This window comes from Dysidea avara, chromosome 10 (genome assembly GCF_963678975.1).
Source record: "Dysidea avara chromosome 10, odDysAvar1.4, whole genome shotgun sequence".
Classification (NCBI taxonomy): Eukaryota; Metazoa; Porifera; class Demospongiae; order Dictyoceratida; family Dysideidae; genus Dysidea; species Dysidea avara.
This window is the reverse complement of record NC_089281.1, coordinates 3,789,499-3,810,419: the sequence shown is the minus strand read 5'-3', so window position 1 is coordinate 3,810,419 and position 20,921 is coordinate 3,789,499. Positions and strand designations below refer to the sequence as shown.

At 36.7% G+C, this 20,921-nt stretch overlaps 1 protein-coding gene across 1 annotated transcript; it reads right to left on the bottom strand.

Annotated features, from left to right (window-relative positions):
- Positions 1 to 2,783: 2,783 nt before the first annotated feature.
- LOC136269325 (uncharacterized) lies at positions 2,784 to 18,561 on the bottom strand. The gene is made up of 8 exons (XM_066064875.1): positions 17,926 to 18,561; positions 13,508 to 13,667; positions 9,977 to 10,074; positions 8,681 to 8,927; positions 3,856 to 4,091; positions 3,358 to 3,601; positions 3,096 to 3,304; positions 2,784 to 3,042 (listed from the first exon to the last, which is right to left on the bottom strand). The coding sequence occupies exons 1-8, from the start codon at positions 18,375 to 18,377 to the stop codon at positions 3,021 to 3,023; spliced, it is 1,668 nt and encodes a 555-aa protein (XP_065920947.1). The 5' UTR covers positions 18,378 to 18,561; the 3' UTR covers positions 2,784 to 3,020.
- Between the last annotated feature and the right edge of the window lie 2,360 nt (positions 18,562 to 20,921).

Sequence of the window (20,921 nt, the reverse complement as noted above, 5' to 3'; positions counted from 1 at the left end):
ATTTGTACCAAGGATAACTGTACGTTTGGTCTAATGGATTGACTCCGATTGAGCTCCAGCAGTAAACAGGGCTATAGCCATGGTTACCCCACATTTGGTTATGTCATTCCTTAATACTATTCCTTGACGTTACATATATCATCACCTAATCCAACAAGTGAATGTGTTACAGTATAATACTCTCAATAGCACCTTGACATATTATTTTGAAATGCACCAAGCAATTAGCCAATAGAATTAGTATTACACTTGTTTGTCTAGGTCCTTTGACAAAAACCTGTAATACTAATTTGATTGGCTAAAATAGTGTGGTGTGCTTCTATTATAAGTAAATGTCCGACTTGACAACTAGTGTTACCATAGTGATAGATACCCCATGGAATAGCAACAGTATGGTTGCTTGGAAATGGTTGCTAAGTAACCATTGCTAAGGTAGACATCATTTTGAGACCATAGCAATAGGCAACCGTTGCTAAGTGCGATTGGTCTTTTGCAGTGGTTATTTTTTGAATTTCTGTTGCCTGGTAACAGTTGCTATGGTTGTTGGATTAATTTGCAATAGGACGGATGGCTGTGGTATTCGGGATTAATAGTTCTCACATTGTAAATAGGAATGAAATAGTGTTTGGCTTTGCCTCACACTATTTTACTCCTTCCTGTTTACAATGCTCGCACTATTAATCCCAAATACCACAGCCATCTGTCCTATTACATATACAAACTTGTATGTTTGCTTTAGTTGTTGCTGTATTTTTAATATATGGATAATCAGTCTACTGCCTTACTCATGTCAATCTCATAGTACATGTTATACTAAATATGAATGATGAGAAACAAGTTTCCTGGCACCTCACGCATGTTGAGGTGCCTGATTCAGGTAGATCACTCTCAAAAATATTGTGAAACAACATGAATGGTGTTTGAAACTATTACTAGTATTCCAATCTCCACTTTTTGGGTGATCCTCATTTTTGTATATACACAGATTAAGAGATGTAAATTCCTACTTTAATCATAATTATACAGCCTGATATAGCTATGAGTGAAGTGAGAATTCAGGCCCGTAGCCAGGGGGGTTTGAGGGGTTCTGAAGAACCACCCTCTTGGAAAAAAGTTCCACAATTTCAGTAAAAAGGTTCACAATTTTAGCAAAAAGTTAGCAAAAAGATCCACAATTTTTGTATAGCTACAAGTACAAATTTTCAGTAGCAAAAGTCCATTATCTACAGTTTACTAAATACCACTATGATAAGTAGCAATATTAAGCTAAATTATGTGCTTTGAGTAGCTTATTCCTGCAGTGTTTGAAACGGAGGATCGAGATACTCTAATAAAACAGTCAACCACTCTAATAAACAATCACTCCAATAGAACAGTCACATTTACATTTTCTTTAAAAGCTGTATGTAACTACTTAATATATTTACAAAAACATAGTGAGATAGTCTAAACTAGAGCTTTTATGAAAAAATCGGGCTTGACCTCACGAATAACATCCATGCTTCAACTCCATGCATAGTGGTATCTTAAAGCACCCTTTGGACTGCTTCACTACCCCTGCTGAGAGGCTCACCCATCCACATTCACTGTGACATTCCAATACATTTAGACACTGGCGGTATAATTTCAGTCAATAAAAATAACACAAATTTTTAAGCAGCAAATTCAAGCTCAAAACCAGCTACAGTGCTAGCAGTGATAAAATGTGATAGCGTAGATGTTTTCCTTTATTGCGCACTAGTGCTAGGGTTGTAGAGATGAGCCAGTAATAATTCCTAGCAGGGTATCTCAGTATAGGTGGCACCACCTGGCTAGGTGATGGGGCTATGCAAATCAAGTAGCTAAACTGGCTCATCACTACAGCCCTAACACTAGTGCTAAGTACATTAGGCCACAATTTAGGACTAGTGAACTAGTGCATAACACATCAAAGGAAAGAATGACATTGGCCAGATACCAGCAGTATGAAAATTACTGAACAATCAGAAAATATGCACACCACTGAACTATCAATTATGTCTGTTTTGTTTTGAGGTATTTTCAGTGTTATAATTAAAGAACAGCATCACCTCTGCAATCAGTTCACTCCAGATGATCATCATGATTCAGTACTGTAGAAGCCATAACGTGCTAACACCTAAGCAGTAGCAGAGAAAAAATGGAGGACAAAAGTAAGTCTATGACGCATGCACTGTAGCTAGCTGCTTTGATTGGTGAAAAGGCATGTTACTCCCAAACTGATGTCAAACAGCAAAGAAATCAAACCCATATAGCTGCCTTAACCATAATCCAGTTGACTGGCAGCATCACTTAATCAGTCAGCTAGTCACTTAGTCAGCAGAAAATTCAGCGAAATAAACAAAATTTAATAGAAATTTGTTGAAAGAGTATGTATCACTCTGCAGGCATTTTTGGGCATGATTACACCCTACCAAGCTGTCATGAAGGGAAGGATTCAGGGTGATATTTTGGCTAAAATAACCCAAACTTTCATATACAGTACTGTATGATATTGTATAATACACTGAATGCATTACAGTGAAACTTGTGTATTATGGACATCTTATATAACATTGAGCAAATGTGATTATAATTATCACCAAAGTGTTTTGATTTTCCACATCAGTTTATGTGCCAAAAGACTTTTCCAGACCATTACCAAGTGTCCAGATTATGTAGGTGTCATTTTTCAAGTATCCATATTGACAACCTACAATTTGGATGCCAGATAATTTTGAGTTGTGGTTGGTTCAGCCTTCACCAACTATCATTCACCATGAATGTTTTCAGAGAGTCGCAAATATATATGCCTAGTTACGTGCATTTTACACAACATTACATCTAACTGGTTAGCTGTATGTGTGCATGTTTTTTCACATAACAAATGCTGCAAATTCTACTACATAGCTAGCTATAGGGTATATATAGTCAGTCAGCTACAAACTATATATAGACATAACTGAATGAAATCTAAAGAATAAATGCATTGCAGAGTCAACCAGCATAAGCAGCCTGTTGTTTTACTTACTGTCAGTCAAAGCTCTGTAAAAAAATATTTATGAACATGGAAAGTATTATTCATTTGATTTCCTTACTTGAAATGCAGAAAGTGTACTTTGGCTTTATCATCCTTTTTAGGATCTCCTATATGCTGCTGGTTATGAAAGTATCGTCGGTAAATATGAAGGGAAGCTAACTCTTTGGAAACATCTTTAGGAGTGTAGTGTTTATTAGGCTCGAGCAAACCATGTTTTTCCAGTTTAGCTTTGCATTTATGCTTGATGTTGTGTTCCACATTAAATGCCTGAGAATATACCATAGTTCACATGTGCGTGACATGGAATTCAGAGTACTTACCTCTGTCAAATCATGAAAAGAATCAGGGAAGCGAGATATAATTGGATTGCCACTTAATTCAGCTTTTTCTGTGATAAGCTTATACTTCTCAAAGTCACAGGGCTTGTATCCAATTCCAGCCATAATGTAGAATACTTCAGTACCAATGAGGTGAGGCCATGAAAACCAAGCCACTGCCACAGATGTAACTGGAAAAGCACCAAGAGCTAGCATTCTCCAGAAGCATGCCTTTGCACCTTTTTGCCTATACACCATCAAATAAAGAGTATATACACTACATAATAATTATATATAGAGATAACATAGTGTGTGTATATATGCGTGTGTGCATGCATGTATGTGCACAGTTGCACAGTTGCATGTGAGTTCGTACATATGTGCGTGTGACCTTTCATTTCATAGGCTGACATGCAACTTAAAATGACACAGCCCCAAGTAACTTACATAAACATCAGACACATATATGGACATACACTCTTATGTGTATAGATAACCAACCTGAATAGAAAGAAAGATACTGATTCCCAGTGTGTCACTCCAGTAATAAATGGTGGCATCTGAGGCACAAAAATGTGAGAAGATGCTTGTATAAAGGACATGATGTAAGACCACATTATTGGGTTGTATGGAGTAAGGACCGGGTTGTACCACTTTGGACTGGTATCCAGGTCAGTATCATTGTCACTATAGTAGTATCTTGTTTCATAACGAAACTTAGTGTACATGCAATTTCCCTGCAAAATAACATGTATTAGAAGAGTTACTCATTGGAAAAAGCTTACTTTAGAATATAACACTTCTTATTGTTTTACTATGATTTAATATCATGTCCCTACACTAGTTGAAAATTCCAAATTTTTTTGGTGTACTTGTTAGTTAACTGTTTTGTAAATAATATTATTATGACTGGTAAGCCCACACATAATGTGAAAGAAATGGTGCCGCGCCCCAGCTAATATCAATTATCGTCTGAAGTGAAGTATCCATTACACCTCGTTGTCAGCTATGTTCAACCGATTACACAACAGTGCGAATCGAGAACTGTTCAAAAAGCACCTCTGCAAATCAAAGTAGCCACTATGAAAAATACAGACGATTTCTGTTATGAAGGGAAGCCATCATGTGCTACCATCAAATTGATACTTTTCGCTGTCAGCAAAGATGAATGGGACACAAAGGAGGACACTGTTAAGTCCATGAAGAATGCATTGTACATACTGCGGTATGCCAAAAGGCACCTCTCGGGCCGAAGCAACTTCGAACAGTGAAAAAATCAAGCCCGTAGACTTAGCCGTTTTTGACTTGTCTGAAGGCATCAGTCAGTCAGTTACTCAGTCAGTCAGTAGACAATTTTGTTTAATAATTAAAAAATAAAATTCCATAGCAACTTGTTGAGATCGTTTCAGGTTGATCTAAAGATTTGCTTGGGCTTACCTAACCAATACTGCCAGGGAAAAGTGAGGCTGGTTTTTGGGTGATGTTTCTCACCCACTCCTTTGTGGTCCCTACTATACAGTACTATCGTACTGTATGATACTGCAGATTTAGCAGTATAAAAAATAAAGTATAATACAATTCTCAGCAATATTTCATTTTTACAGCTTTAATGATCATTCAGATATTGTAAAATAATCCATTATCACAGTGTACAATGGTTAATTATTAAAGAATCCAGTGCCTCACTTTTAAAATCCTAGATCCATCCCTAAATCACTCTGCAGTTTCCAAGCATTTAGCATAGCCATTTTCTTCAGTTTATTGTATTAGGCTAGCATGTCTGTTCAGACTGCCCAAACCTTATTTTAGTTACATAGAATAAAGAGAAATTGGCTGTATTATTATTATTACTAGGACCGGGTCACATATAACCAAGTACATACACCAATGGGCAACCTCCTGGTAAGTGCATACACCAATGCGACAATCCCCTGGTGAGGCTATACACACGACTAGGTGGTGCTGAAAGTATGATTGAAATTATGATCCAAAATCAACTCTATGTGTCACAATACATAGTGACATGCAGATATAACACAATAGTGGCATCGTAACTAGAGGCCACCAGTAAGTGCCGGTACATCATTGGTGTGTCAATGGCACAGTGATATGTACACAGTATATAGTCCGGCTATGCATACAAAACATACAAGAGAGAACTATACATTATTGCAGTATTGTACGCAGAAATACATTATATTGGCAACATCACCGAAAATGAAAATTATTCAGCTATACAGCCAATATACAGCCCAGTATCAACATCAACTAGAGGTCACTGGTAGCTGAATACGGTCATCAGTAGTTTGGCAATGGCACAGTGATGGGTACACACTATATGCATACACGATTTGCAGGAGACACACAATATTGTAGTGGTTAAGAGTATGCAAACCAGGAGAACCTGATAAAGGAAGACAGCCAAGCCAGCCAGAGCCTGGTAAGCCAGGTGAAGGCAAAATATACAAGCAATACAAGAAAACATAAAAACACATAACATGCTCTTTACAATACATTTACATATAAAATACATACATACATACCTACATACATATAATTTAATACCCACACACATATTGCGTGTATTTTATCAATGTACTGTAATGAGCATATCCATTCACTGGACTGGATTACTGGACTGGATTACTGGACTGGATTACTGGACTGGATTACTGGACTGGATTACTGGACTGGATTACTGGAATGGACTCAAACTTTTTTTTGTTTTCTTGCCTTTTATAGTCAGACTTAACCACAGAAGTATTTTAGAAATCACACCATTCACCACAAGATGCACACAAGACATATATATATATATATATATATACCACTCTGCGTGGGCAGTTCAAAGGCACCGCCAGTGCCATAATTTGTATATTGCATTGCTGCAGACCGCAGCGAGTGCATTATAACTTATAACGCACTCGATGCGGTTTTGTAGACCACAACGAGTGCATTATAAGTTATAATGCACCGACCGCAGTGCAATATACAGATATTGCACTGGCTGCGGTTTTGTGCAGCATAGCACAAGTGCCGGTGGCGAAGACCACTACGACACCTCACCTAATAGGTGGAAAAACACTTCACAGATCACTCAAATTCCTTTATAGCCTGACATGTAAAGGTCGATTGTGGGCCATAACGTCACCAATACGTATAATGTTTACAAGCAGCCAATGGCGATCGAAAAAGCCAACACGTGTGGCCACAACTCTAGTCTACATATATATATAAACGTACTTATACACCTTACTAGTCTGGTGCCATCTTAGCCCAGATTAAACTGTAGTCCACTTCGACAATGACTCAATAAAACAAATATATTCTAAATAATAGTAACCTTTACGTTCGATTGTGGTAACCAGTTTTGTCATGCCACCAGATTCGAGTTTAGCCAGTGTGAATAGTAAGAATTAGACTAGTATCGTTTTGTAGTTAGGTTTTGTTTACTTAAACCGTCTATTTAGCTGCTTTTTTCGCTCGAGAGAATCACTATGGCGATTAGTCTGGCGCTTAGTCTATATGGCGATTGAGTGATCACGCTGGCATGCTGAGCACTACATGATGAGAGTCGAACAGCGAATGCAGGTTAGTGATATAACCCATAGCGTACTAGCTTTCAATATCTCAGGTGGCTGCAGTACTGCTGGGGGAACGTCATCGCAACGTCCAGCTTGGTTACCCACAATCGATGTTAAAAACCTGGCCTTTATAAGTGTTACAGCTGTCCTGTGAGACTCTCCCCACCTATTAGGTGAGTGGTACATAACAGTTATACAACGTGCACTCGTGCTCTGCCTGTATAAACGCACTTGCCTTCGGGCCTAACGGCCCTCAGGCTCGTGCGTTTATATCAGGCAGAGCACTCGTGGCCGTTGTATAACTATATAATATATAACTTGCACATTATTCACAAAAATCTACACTAAAACCTCAGTGTAATACATTGTCAAAAATAATTTGCCTACCACTAAGCACTGCATGTGCACTGGTTAACACTGCTAACTGCATCTGTCTGTCTTCTCTAGCCTTCTTTTGGAAAATAGCACACATTGACATAAAATTCAGTCAGTTTTAAACCTGGAACATTGAAATAATGTTGCATCTCTAACCTTTCAACAGTCTGCACATTCAGTATAGATTGGCCAGCTCCTTGGTTTATAATGTTTGTAAAATTGGCGATGAGTGTGCAGTATGCAGATAGCCAGAGAAACGCTTCCCAATGAACACACTTTAGCAGGCAGGTAAGGCTGAATCTTTGTGAAAAACTACATGTAGTGTGATACAGTAAGAAGAATTCCACGTATCGATTATGATAATATTAAACAGACCACTAAAACTAGAATGCAGTTAACTACCTCTAAAATGTAAGACAAGACACTGAGAACCCGAGAGTGTGGTATACAAAGTAATGATCATATGGCCAATGACTTTTAGTGGTTGAAAAACGTATTTGAACAAACTTTATGTGAGTCCAGTAGTCCAGTCCAGTAGTCCAGTCCAGTAGTCCAGTCCAGTAGTCCAGTCCAGTAGTCCAGTCCAGTAGTCCAGTCCAGTAGTCCAGTCCAGTAGTCCAGTCCAGTGAATGGATACACCCTACTGTAATGTGTAATATGTGGCTAAAAATGTATGTGACTGGATCTAGGAAAACCAGTCTTATCGCTCATGACAGCAAGTTTGATTTTTCACCACAAACACAAAGCTACTTAAATACACTATCAAGTTTCACTGTCAGTCAGCCAGGCTTGAATGGTCTGTTTTTGCCAGCTGTTTTTCTCAAGCCCAGTGGCAAGCTGTGTAAGCAGTCTGGAGCCTTAATAGATCTGGCCAATTTGCATGGGGATGGCTATATATATGTGGCTGTACATGTATAGCTCCATGGTGTTGAATAAATTTCTTTTCATGTTAGCCAGTTTTGAGAACTGAATGGTTCATAATTTGGCCTAATAATTTATTCCTATGTATTCCTCTTTCATTTTGTAAACAACCTTTTACCCTCCCTTCCAACCCCTGCACACCACTCCTATTGAAGCTCACCTGATACAGTCAATCTAAAATGGTGGGAAACTTAGCTATTGGATACTTGCACAGTGGAGAAGCTCTGGAAGGTGAGGAATTGGTGTAAAATGTGTGACATTTTGGTACACATAGGTTTGACCATTGGCAAGCTCCAACACACTACATATTTAATACTGGCATTTCTCAACACTTTAAATAAGTGATAAGACCAGTTTTTCTATGCACAGTCACATAAATTATAGTTATCTATATATCAAAAGTTGACAGCATGGACTACAACATGTTTATCTGTATGTTTACTTACAACTCCCCAAAGAAGAAAAATGAGAAATGAAGTAGCGAATCCCCAAACAGGACACCTACGGATTAATCCCATAATAGAATAGAGAACCACAAGAATCATCATCAAAATAAAACTTCCATTGATGTCAAACAGGAACTCTGAGCCATACACAGTAGTTTTATCCAAGCTTCCAAGCTCAAACTGGGCTAGAAACATCATTGAGAGGGCAACATTCACAGGAATAGTGAAGAAGTGTACAAACTTTGGTCTGAAATATGGAATAATTGACAAACACATGCAGTATGTATAAATACATGTCATTCATGTGCAATAAATATGTTCATACAGTGCACACTGGAACATACCATAGATAAGCTAGCCAGCTACATATATCGCTAAAACACAAATATACCAGAACAAAATTCTCAAAAAGTCAAAAATATTTAGGTGTTGTCAGCATCTGGGGGCTGTGATCTAGAATCCCCCTTGAGTAACCCTGGTTACAGCCCTGCATATATTTATATGTATATTATGCTATTCAATTTTAATGTTGGCCAAGGGTGCATTATTAAAACAGATTTGAATCAACATCATTGCAGCCATTTCTTGGACACCAACATTGATTTAACAACTTTTTTTACCTGAAGGTCAATCTATATGCAGATCAGCCATAAGCGGTTTACCCTGCAGAAATCAGTCTTTTTAATGCTAATAATCATCCACAACTCTGTAAATGTTTATTAGAATTTGTGGCAGACTCGGTGCATAAATTCACTTTAAAAATTCCTCAATTTTCTAGAAATGCCAGTGCATTATCTGATTGCCTTGAAATTTGGCACGTGTTTCAAAGGTGAACCTTGATACCAAGTTTGGTTTAAGTATGATTAACAGCTGTGGAGATATTAAGTATTCTGTAAAAAGACTGATTTGCTTTCATGTCTGCACATACCAAATTTAATCAAAATCACTGCATGCATTTGTGAAATACAAGTTAAGCTTAAACTTTTCTTTTACGGGGGGGGGCTGATTTTTCTTTATCTTTTCAAGCACTTATGTACAAAACCCAGTATATAATGCAAATGTGTAACTCAATTACGGTGAACTTTTATAGGACATATTCATGGGGTGCCAAAGGTGGAACGCAGCTATAATGCAAAACCCACGGTTGCTTTGATAAGGGACTATGAATGCATGAAAACATACTTGGTTGCACAACACATTACTGTGTGTCTTGATACGTACTTATTACTTATAAAATGCAAAATTATACTAGTATGCATATACAGTTGTGCACAATTTCAAAGTTTGTTTACTTACAAGAATCCTTGGTGAAAGATGTCAAAAGTGTACATTTGGTAGAGCAAAGCAAAGAAATCCCACTGTACTCGAGGAACGACGAGCCACCACTCAATGCACTATATATAAAAATGACATACTGAACCACTGTAGATATAGCACATATAATAAAGCAGAGAAAAAATGTGTAGCCTGTAAAAAAACAGGTGATGAAATCAGGTGTGGTGTCTAAGAAATGGATACAATAGTAACAGAATCTTACATTGATTGCAATTCAATTAATTTTTATGGTTGCAATCTGTTAATTTCAAAACTTCTAAAGCCCTGAGTGTTGTACTAATGAGTGTAGAAAAGAAGTATTGTTGTATTTACAAGCACAAAAATTGGCCTATGGCAGGTTTTTACCTATCATTTTTGCAGGTGTAATGTATAACAATTTGTTGAATGTAGAGAATTTTTTCACTCTAATATATAGGTCAGTTACTAATTGTACTCCAAAGGTTGTAATCTAAAAGGACTATGCTATAGATGTGCAACATATTATCAAGAGTTAATACTCCACTACTATTATCTCTTGATAATATTACATATTTTTTATTGAATTGTGCTTGTACCTTTACACTGAAATATTGGAACCTCCAGAAGAGTAACTGAAACTGTTCATTTAAGCTCAGGGGCATAGGAAGCATGGGTGCCATGGGTGCTTGGGCACCCATAAATATTTCCAGTGGTGTAACTAATGGGTGTCAGCACACTGTACTATATATTACTGAAAAGATCGAGATACTCTAATAGAGCAGTCAATGACTCTAATAAAGCAGTCACAGTATTCATTCAGAGAAGTGTGTAGTCAACTATTATTATTATTGATTTTGATTATCAGCAATAGAATATGTAGCCATTGCTGTCAGCTCGAGACCTTTTTTTTTTGTTTGTCTCCAGCTTTACTGGGCTCCCATAAGTTAAATATCTTCCTACGCCCCTGAAGCTATACCACATTTTGAAAGATTTTTTGATTGCATAAATTCATGGTATGCAAGACAAATGGATACACTTATTTAGTTTCCTGTTCATTTAGTTAGAATTGATATTATAACCTATTTTAAAAGTTTACAAAATTGCCCAAAGGCAATGATTTTGATATCTCAAATAATTTAGTATACATTACTGAACTTTCACACAGAAAATTTACTACTTTTATCACAAAGTAAACGATTTTTGCAATATTATTTGTGACCTGTCTGCTCCACTATATATAGTTACTGTATAACATGTTCTTATAGTGAAACATTAATTTTAGCGTTTCTCTAAATTTATTTCTTCAGTATTATTTTTATTTCTTCATTTAAAAAAATGTTATTGTACAATTTTTCCAAGGTTGCATGCTCCATCACTAAGCATAATGTTTATCCTACCAAAGATGTGTGATTTGAAGGATAGTAAAAGCAGAACATGATTCTAACCATGGCAAGGCATGGACTACTAATAATCTATGCTTCAACCAAGACATGACTGCTATTTAGCTTACAGGCTCAGATTTACATTTTTCTCCCAGCCCATGTAGTAGAGCAGCATAGCAGTAAAATTGTGCATATTGTGATAAAACACTTTCCACATAGTACACCTGATGACATGAAATTTGAGATGAAGCTTTACCTCTACTTGACCTTTGGTGTCTATTACAGCTCATTTTATGCCCCAAAATGGTGAATTTTGTCTACATAATATCACCCATGCAACAGTCAATTTGTTTAAACTGTGTGTCAAAGTGAAGATTGTATTCCCAGAAACAAGTTGACACTTGTAAGTTCATATCTTATTCCATTCCAAAGTTATGGTCATCTATATAAATTTAATTGCCGATGCAATTAAATAGAACATACCTTCTTTGGTCTGTAATTCAATATTTATATTTATTTAGCATATCACAAGTTAAAAAGTTTTATAATGAATATTGAACTACAAACCAAATACTGTAATCCGATTGCATGGTAGGTTAAATTACTAAATTTGTAGAGCGTATAAATGGATATAACTTTGGAATGGAATAAGCTATGAACTTGTATTTTCATAGCAAGTATCAATTTCTTTCTTAGATAACGATCTTCACTTGTTTTTGGCACCCAAATTCAGTGTTACATGCATGGGTGATATACGTACAAAGGTCACTATTTTTGGAGATAAAATGAGCTGTAATGGACACCAAAGGTCAAATCAGCAATAGCTTCACCTCTCAAATTTCATGTCATCAGGTGTACTAACTTCGTGAAGAGTTTCATGCTTTTATCACTAAGTGCACAAATTATCCCATTTTTGTGAGTATGCTCCTCTACTAATGCAGGCTAGCCTGGCTAGGATACAGATACAAAAGGTAGATGATCAAAGTGATGTAACGGTTGTGTGCATGTCACCATGCATGCAACTGCTGCACATGTATGTCACCATGCATGCGTAATATGCTTTGATCTAGTTGAAATGTAGCCGGTTCATGCTTTTAAAGGCTGTTTGAAATGTTGCATTTGTGCACATGTTATAATTAAAATGAGATTTCAAATTTTAAGCAATTGCCTTTGATTTCAAAATTTGTGATGCTATTATTATTTTCGTGGGAAATTTCAGATGCTACACTAACCCGCTAGCTGTACAGTAATCGACTGTTTTAGTTTACAATGCAATCCTTGGCTATTACTGACCATTCTCCATTAAGAATTTTACCTATGCTACCATACAGGGGCTTAGCAACAAAATTTTAAGTGAGGCTCTAAGAAGCTTAAGGGTGGTAACTGAGTAATACAATTTGCACAGTGTCCAAAGCACAATCAAAGTGCAAAGCATGCAGCATTTAGGAAAGGCTGGAGACATGCTCTTAAGGAATTGTTTGAAAATTAGCCTTCTGCAATTGAGTATTTAGTAATGATATTCACTAACGTTAATTTAAAAGTGCTTTTTAATATTTTATTTGAGTATGCGACAGCTCTATTAGAGTAAATGGCTGCTCTATTAGAGTATCTTAATTTTACGAAGTGAAGGGGCTAAGCCCTATCAAGTGGAGGGACTTTCGCCCATGTAGCCCTCTGTTGCTATGTCTATGCTGCCATTACAATTTCCAAGTCATTGATGCATCTGTTAGGAAGCACTGGGGTTACTTCATGGATAGAATTATTCTACGTATTGAAATTTGGCTATTTGTAGTACTGCTTGATCCACTAAAACCATTTTCATTCAAATGTCTCACACAGTATTTAAAAATTTTCCCATACACTTTCTATGGCCATAAAAGTACATAATATGTTGCCACTCTGGAGCTAACCCACACATGTTTGCATGCTCTCCTTTACTGTCAGCACTAAACATCCGGTTGGCTTAAATGTTATATTATCTCTTGACACTCAACTTGAACATACTAATGATACTCTATATTGCAGCACAAAACAAAACTTAAGATTTTAAATCAGCTAGTGTTGAAGATTTTAAATATAGATTGCAGCAGCAGCAACAGCAGCTAAAACAATTATTGAAAACTCAGGTGCATGTACAGAGAAAGATACCCACTTTCCTAAAGCAACTCCAATTCAGCTGACAGAAATCTGGGTCTAGCTCTGGATCTGGCTCTGGGTCTTGCTCGTTCACAGGTTCATCCTCATCAGAAGAGTCATCTTCATCAGGAGATCTAATAGGTTCTTCAGGGTTGTCTGGAATATCCTTATGTTTACTACATAAATAGCATTTGAATACAATACCAAGTTGCATACTACAGTAAAGTATATAGCTATGAACTACTGTGTATGAACATGCTAATACCAGTATACCTGGCATTACCCGCATGCACTATATGAGAATTTAATGCCGAGGTTACACATATGACAGTATTCATCCTTATCATGCAGTTTTGCACCCTGTCATGCAGGTTCTAAGCTACATGATATTGTGACAAAAACAACAGACAAAATGACATCACTAGTGCAATGTTTCCTACTCCAATGCACACAAAATGAAGAACACACACTGATTAAATTTGCTAATGGCTGTCTGCTAATAAGGCAAAACAAACCTGGTTCAATTCATTGTTTCTCTTTGAATCATCATTCACCCCAACCCCAACAAGAGATAAATATTAAAATTTCATTATTGTTCCTTTCAATCATATGTGCTTATATAACATGATATACAGTAGCTGGTGCTCCACACCAATGTGATATATAATAGGAAGAATGTAATATTGTAATTCTTACTTAACCATATAGCAGGTTTTTAAACAAGTGTCAATTAAAAGAATTTAAATATCAGCATGCAGTTATGAAAATATATTCTCAGCTTTGATTGTGACTTGAGCTCATATGCAGCCATGTGCATGCATGCAGGCTCCCACCAATCTGACAAAACTTGTAAAGCATGTCTTTCCAGTGCTGTTAGGAATGTGTCATACCAGAAATCAAGGTTGTTGTGATTGGCGAGGGATTGTCATGAGAACCTAACAATAGAGTCAATTGCTGCAGTAATATCTATTTTGAGGAAACAGTTTACATACATGTATATGTCTATATATGGCAATCTGATCTGGTGCTGAATTACTCAAAAGTTCCTACACATAAAAAATTTACCCATGTATGTGATTACCAAAATTTGGTCAACTGAAGTATAGGAATTAAATATCCACTAGTATATCTGTAGGTGTAGGCAACCTCCTTTGTTTCACAACTTTTTATTTATATGTCAAACTTCAAATTCTCTTGCGGCTAGTTAACACGTAGGAAGCCATACCATACTCTATGCATTTCAATCTCCAATACTGCAAGAAGCCAACCCCCTGTATCAAATAGCTAATGTACATGCACGCAAACAATTATAATGGTCACTATTATTATTTGTAAAATAAGACCATGAGATTGATTGATCGATTGATTATTTTAAATTCACAACAATCGGCACAATGCTGTTCCTCCTTGTTGGAGTGATACAAAAAACAACAACAAACTAAACACACATATACAAGCACAATAGCAAATATCACACCACACAGCAACACTGAATGACTTTGACAATTTCTAGAGCACGTGTACAACACTATTATATGGTCTTTAGAGTGCTAGTCTATCCTTCGCACACATACTTATAAATGGATAAGCGCTATGACAAGATCAATGCCTGGGTCTGGAAGCAAATGCTGCTGTAAAAACCATGAAAAATAACTTTTGTAAATGAAAAGTGTATTTTAAAAATATCCATGTCTGTGTCCACATCTGTGTCCGATTGCATCTTCCTTAATTGTCCAACTACCCATAATTTACTGTTACCATGGATTGTAAAACAACATTCTTTGGTCAATTAAAGAAGCCGCATATGATGTTCTATGCTTATTAAATTTTACCTTATGACTTTTCATAACTTTCCTTCCTATGTCTTTCTTAATGACCATGACCTATTTTTAAATGCATATTGCAATGTTACATCCACTTTCAAGCAAATTTGCTTCTTTTAGGCCATTGATTTTCTGACTTAGTTTCTGCAAGGGTAACCAACGTGTTAAGATGTGTTGATAAGTATCCAATCTATTCACATTAACATGTTCATTTGGAAACCTTATCATTACCTACATTTTATTAACCACAGTATATTAAGTTCATACCAGAACAGCAATGTTGTTGTGTACCACTGTGATTTATTGTGATCATCTAACTTAAGCCATACTACTGCAACCCACAGCATGCTATACATTGCCTATAGTTGGATATATCACAGCAAAGTATATATACATTCAATAGTAAGGAAACAATTCATTGCAGTGTTTGATAACACTGATCTTAGTTAACTACATGTACTTAACATGTGCATGTGATGACTGACTTGATACTGTGTAATATCAAGCACCACCAGCACCTCTAATTATCATGTTAGGTATACATATTATAAAAAGTAAACAAACTAAAAAATAAAACATGGGAATATCAGTATTTATCTGCCCCTAATTTATGGCAAAACTACTGTTTTTCCTTAGTTTTTACCATATCAATTGAGTCCAACACACTGTGTGTTTAACATGTTGGCTTGTTTGACTCTTAATTGTTTCTTTACTTTTTCAGCGATCTCTATTCCCATGTTTTAATTATTTTTACACTAGTTATTATTTTTTTTCCACAAGGCTAGAACAAAATGTGAGTTCTTTTTGGGGATAAAAACTACATAACTTTCCTTCCTATGTCTTTCTTCACATCCATGACCTATTTTTAAGTGCATATTACAATGATAACGCCCATTCTCAAGCAAATTTGCTTTTTGTAGGTTCACCTTGCCATTGATCTTCTGACTTAGTCTTTGCTGGGTAACCAACGTGTTAATTGTGTTAACACGTATCTAATCTATTCATGTTAACACATTCATTTGGAAACCCTATATATCATTACCTATATTTAACCGCAGTATATATTATATATTCATACCAGAGTAATAATGTTGTTGTGTACCATGCACTACTACTTGACTTACTGTGATCACATAGCTGCACAAGTGCATGTGTATGCCTATAATTATGATAAATGAGAAGCAATACTATTTTTGACTACAGCATACTGTGCACTGCCTATAGAGGTTATGCACGGAGTCACATGAACACTCAAGAATACGGAATATTTCAGGATTTCATCATGAAATGAGTGGATAAAGTACTGAGCGTTGTACAGCAATCTTTAAAAGCGAATAACTTACGCTTTTGATAAATACATTTGTTAAATAGTAAGTAAATGTCATTCTAACCAGCGACTGTTTATAGCGAAACTATCCCTGACAGATGAGAAAAGTGAGTTGCGAGTTTTCTGATGTATTGTGGGTATCAGTAAACACTCTACTCAAAATGGCATCAAATTTGGAGGATAACGCCCCCTGTATAACCTCTATAGTTGGATATGTCAAAGCTCTATAGCACAAAGTGCATTCAATAGTAAGGAAACAATACACTGGTGTTTGCCAGCTCTGATAATATTAATACTGTACATGATGACTGCATGACTTGATATACATGTTTAGTACTGTGTAATATCAAGCACCACCAGCACCTCTTATTATCACTTTAGCTATCCATAAATGGAATTATGAAAAGTAAATAAACTAGTGTAAAAATAATTAGTTAAAACTAAAATTAAAGCATGGGAATACCCGACTGAGTGATTGCTGAAACAAGAGTCAAACAAGCCAGCATGTTAAACACATAGAGATCTCTATTTGGACTCAAATAAACATTTATACAGAAGCATTCTCAGTCAGTACTATCTACCCCTGATTTATGGAGGAGCTAAACAGTTTTTTCCTTAGTTTCTACCGTATCCATTGAGTCCAAATAGAGATTTTTAACATGCTGGCTTGTTTGACTCTTGTTTCTTTACTTTTCAACGATCTCTATTCAATGGCGGATCCAGGATGGGGCATTTGGGACAAATGCCCCCCCTCCCCCTTCTCACCCCCACCTTGTCACACAATGGAGGAGCCATACTTCTGATTAAAATATCAGGGCAATATCAGCTTATAAAACTCACGAAAATATGCACATTTTACTAGCATTTATTACAAATTCACCTGAAACTAAAGCAAACCAAGTCAAGCTAGTTATAAAACTGTCACCCAGCACGTTCGTGCGCACTAAGCGACTCTAAAAATAATGTTTAAGACATCCAGAGCCTTTTAAACTGCTTTAAAGACTTCACAGCCATCTGCAAAGGCCAAAATGACAACAATCTGCAGTGAGATACTACTAAGACGTGTATTACTTGCTGCTTCAAAAATGCAGCAACTCAGTAGCAAGAGGATCTGGCTCTCCTTAACCACCTACAACTTGCCTGTTTGTGCCCCTCCCCCTGCCAGGTCCTGGATCCGCCCCTGCTGTTCCCATGCTTTAACTTTCAAAATGAGTTTTACACTAATAAATATAATAAACCTATGGCTAGCTACATACATGATACATATAAGTGCTATATACTTACCGCGTGTACACTGGCTTCCTCAATTCAGTTTGGGTGCGAACCAGCACATCACTGGAAATCAACCGGACGGCTTGTCCATTAAACTTATTCAAAAATTTATCAACACGCTTGACTATCTTTGCTGTGTCATCTTCTCCCAAGCACTCGATGCTAAATAAGTGAAATTCTATTACACAATGAGTGGCGGCGTCTTCGGCGTCACTGTAGTATGTTTGAGCTTTGAAAAATATTATCCCAAGGTGATTAAGCATCTTTTGAATATAAGAATCGACAGACTTTTTAAATTGCTCTGTTTCTGATACAGCAAACCCAAACCTTTGTGCGTAGATATGATCAACAGCCAACTCGTTGTCGACAGATTCTTGCCGCTTCGTGGAATCTGCCTGCTCCGAATACCCTGATCCTATATTCACCAAGGGAATTGTGCTTTCGTCTCCTGCTTCAGTGGCCATTTAGATAGCAGCTAATTTTGAAATTACTGCTATACGTGCAGTTAAGTTTACAGTTTAGCGGTCAGCGTTTCAGGTGTTTGACAGCTAGCTAGCTGGCTATAGACTACAGTTACAATCTTACTATGCTGTACGTAAGCTCATCTCAGTAGTGTAATGGCTACGCGCGGTATATATAGCACTGTGTTATACTCAGTGTTATACACCCCTAGGTATGCTTGGCTTGGTATGGTTGCTATGACGTAGCTAGCTAGGCAGGCTAGCACGTGCAAGAAAATTACAGGTTGATTGCACGTAAGTTTGAACATTATGCGTACCCACCAAAATCATTTCGTTTCAGTAGTTCACAATTTTTTTTTTCCGTTTAGTTCACTGGTGAAACGGAAGCGTTACGAGACATTTGCTATCCTTTCTTTTAAGAAGTTGAACTTATCGGTTAAAAGTGTTGTTTGCATGACTGCATGTGCAGCCCTTGTTGGTAGTCTCGTGCCCAGACCCTTTTCCTCGGGGGTGGCGCTTATCGATTAGAAATTATAAGCGGCCCCCTTTCCGAGGGGGGGCTTATAATTTCAAGAGTCTGGGCACGAGACTACCTTGTTGGCAAGTCCGAGGGCAAGCCTGACGCAATTCACGTACTGAAATACAAGTGCAATCGACTGTAACAGATCGATTCAGACAAATTAGCTATAATTATGCTTGTACAAAGATTAAGGGACAACCTATTGCTTAGTAGTCTAGTTACACCTTGCAAGAACATACTGATAGATTTTTCGTGACTTGATTTACTATTTTACACTCTCAACGATCAAGGAGAAGATAGCTAGCTCTACTCAACACTAGGACACTATAGCTATAGCTAATAATCTAACCGAGGGTCTAACTACAAATTATGATCTACAATTTATGCTGTCAAACCATAGATACAGTAATAGACACACATTACCTATGCCAAATGGATTGAGCCATTAGTGGAGAAGTGGTATTCATATTGTGTGAATGTAATTTTATTCAGCACTGTAAAAACCCACAATCGAATTTTTGGTATGTTTTAAAAAAGAAAAACTTTTTGTGTGCTCGTGTTGTTACGTGCATGTACGTTAGAACTCTTAGCACAGCAACACCTTGTTGTTATTCTTACGTGTCCATGCACTATTGAAATTCACACCGCCCAATATAGCTACTACACTCTTGAAACAATTAACATATATAGCTATACCACAGGCATATGAAAGTGAGCTTTGCCTGTACACCTGTAAAGTATACATACAAAAGTAACTCATCACAAAGGCCATAGCTATAGCATGTCCCAGACAGAACTAAAGCTTGCATCGTTACATGATAATTATATACGAAAGGCAGTGGATATTGAACTGAAAGTTGGTTCAATAACGTACCAGCTATTGAACCGACAATAGAACTTAGACAAAGGTTGAAAAAATACGCAAAACATCCAGCTACTAGCTGTAGGGCTAGAACCCTGGACTACCAGTATGTTAGGTCAGCTAGTGTGCTACCCACTGTGCTACCGCTGCTATATAGCTACCCACTTCCCTTACTTTTGTATCTTATAAATGTGACTTAAGAAAAACCTGTATATAATAAGAAGAGGTGAAGAAAAAACCAAGGCTAAACCCAACCATAACCTTAACTTAAGGTTTACTGTTAAGCATAAAATAAAACTTTCGGTTCAGTAATCACTTTCGTTTATAAAATAGATATCAAATATTATGCAATGTGTACAATTAATTGTAGAAGTTTTAAGCTGTATTCACTGTACTCATGCTGCATAGTCTCACAATATTGTTGCTCTGCAGGTTTGTATGATGCAACCATATGGTAACAAGGAAGCATTAATCACATAAGTTCAAGACTTTGAACAAGTTTATAGAAACCTTATCATGAATCTTATGTATGAAGCACCATAAATTTAAGTTAATTATCTTAATTGTATCAGCTTTTAAATGCAGACAGTGAAAACATATCACATATCATCATGAGGAAATGCAGTTATATGGTGTCTGATTAACTTTTAATAAATTCTTGTCATCTACTTGGCATCACTTAGCAAAGCTACATTCCTACTATAAACCAATGCATTAAGTGTTTGTGCCCCATTATTCTTTTAAGTAAATGACTATCAACTGTATCAATTGATCGAAATAGAGAAAAAGCCCCGAGATAATCATCTTACCTAAAAGTAAATCACTGTGCATACACACCATGATGTTGCTTTTCAGCATTACACACAAGAGAATATCACACATCAGGTTAAACAAACAGTAGTAAAGGTTAAACAGACAGTAGTATAAAGGTTAAACAAACAGGAAAAATCACCACATAGGAGCATTAGTGCCTACAAGAAAAACTGAGGGACTATTACAAATTTTTGGAGAGTTGCATGGTTGCTACTTATTTCTTTTTTCAAGGTTTCACCAATACTCAGTTGATCCCTATTGAAAATTATTTGAGAAGATTGTCATATCTAGGGGCATGCCCAGGATTTTGTGAAGGGGGGTTCGGAATTGAAGTGGAATGTCTTTAGGGGAA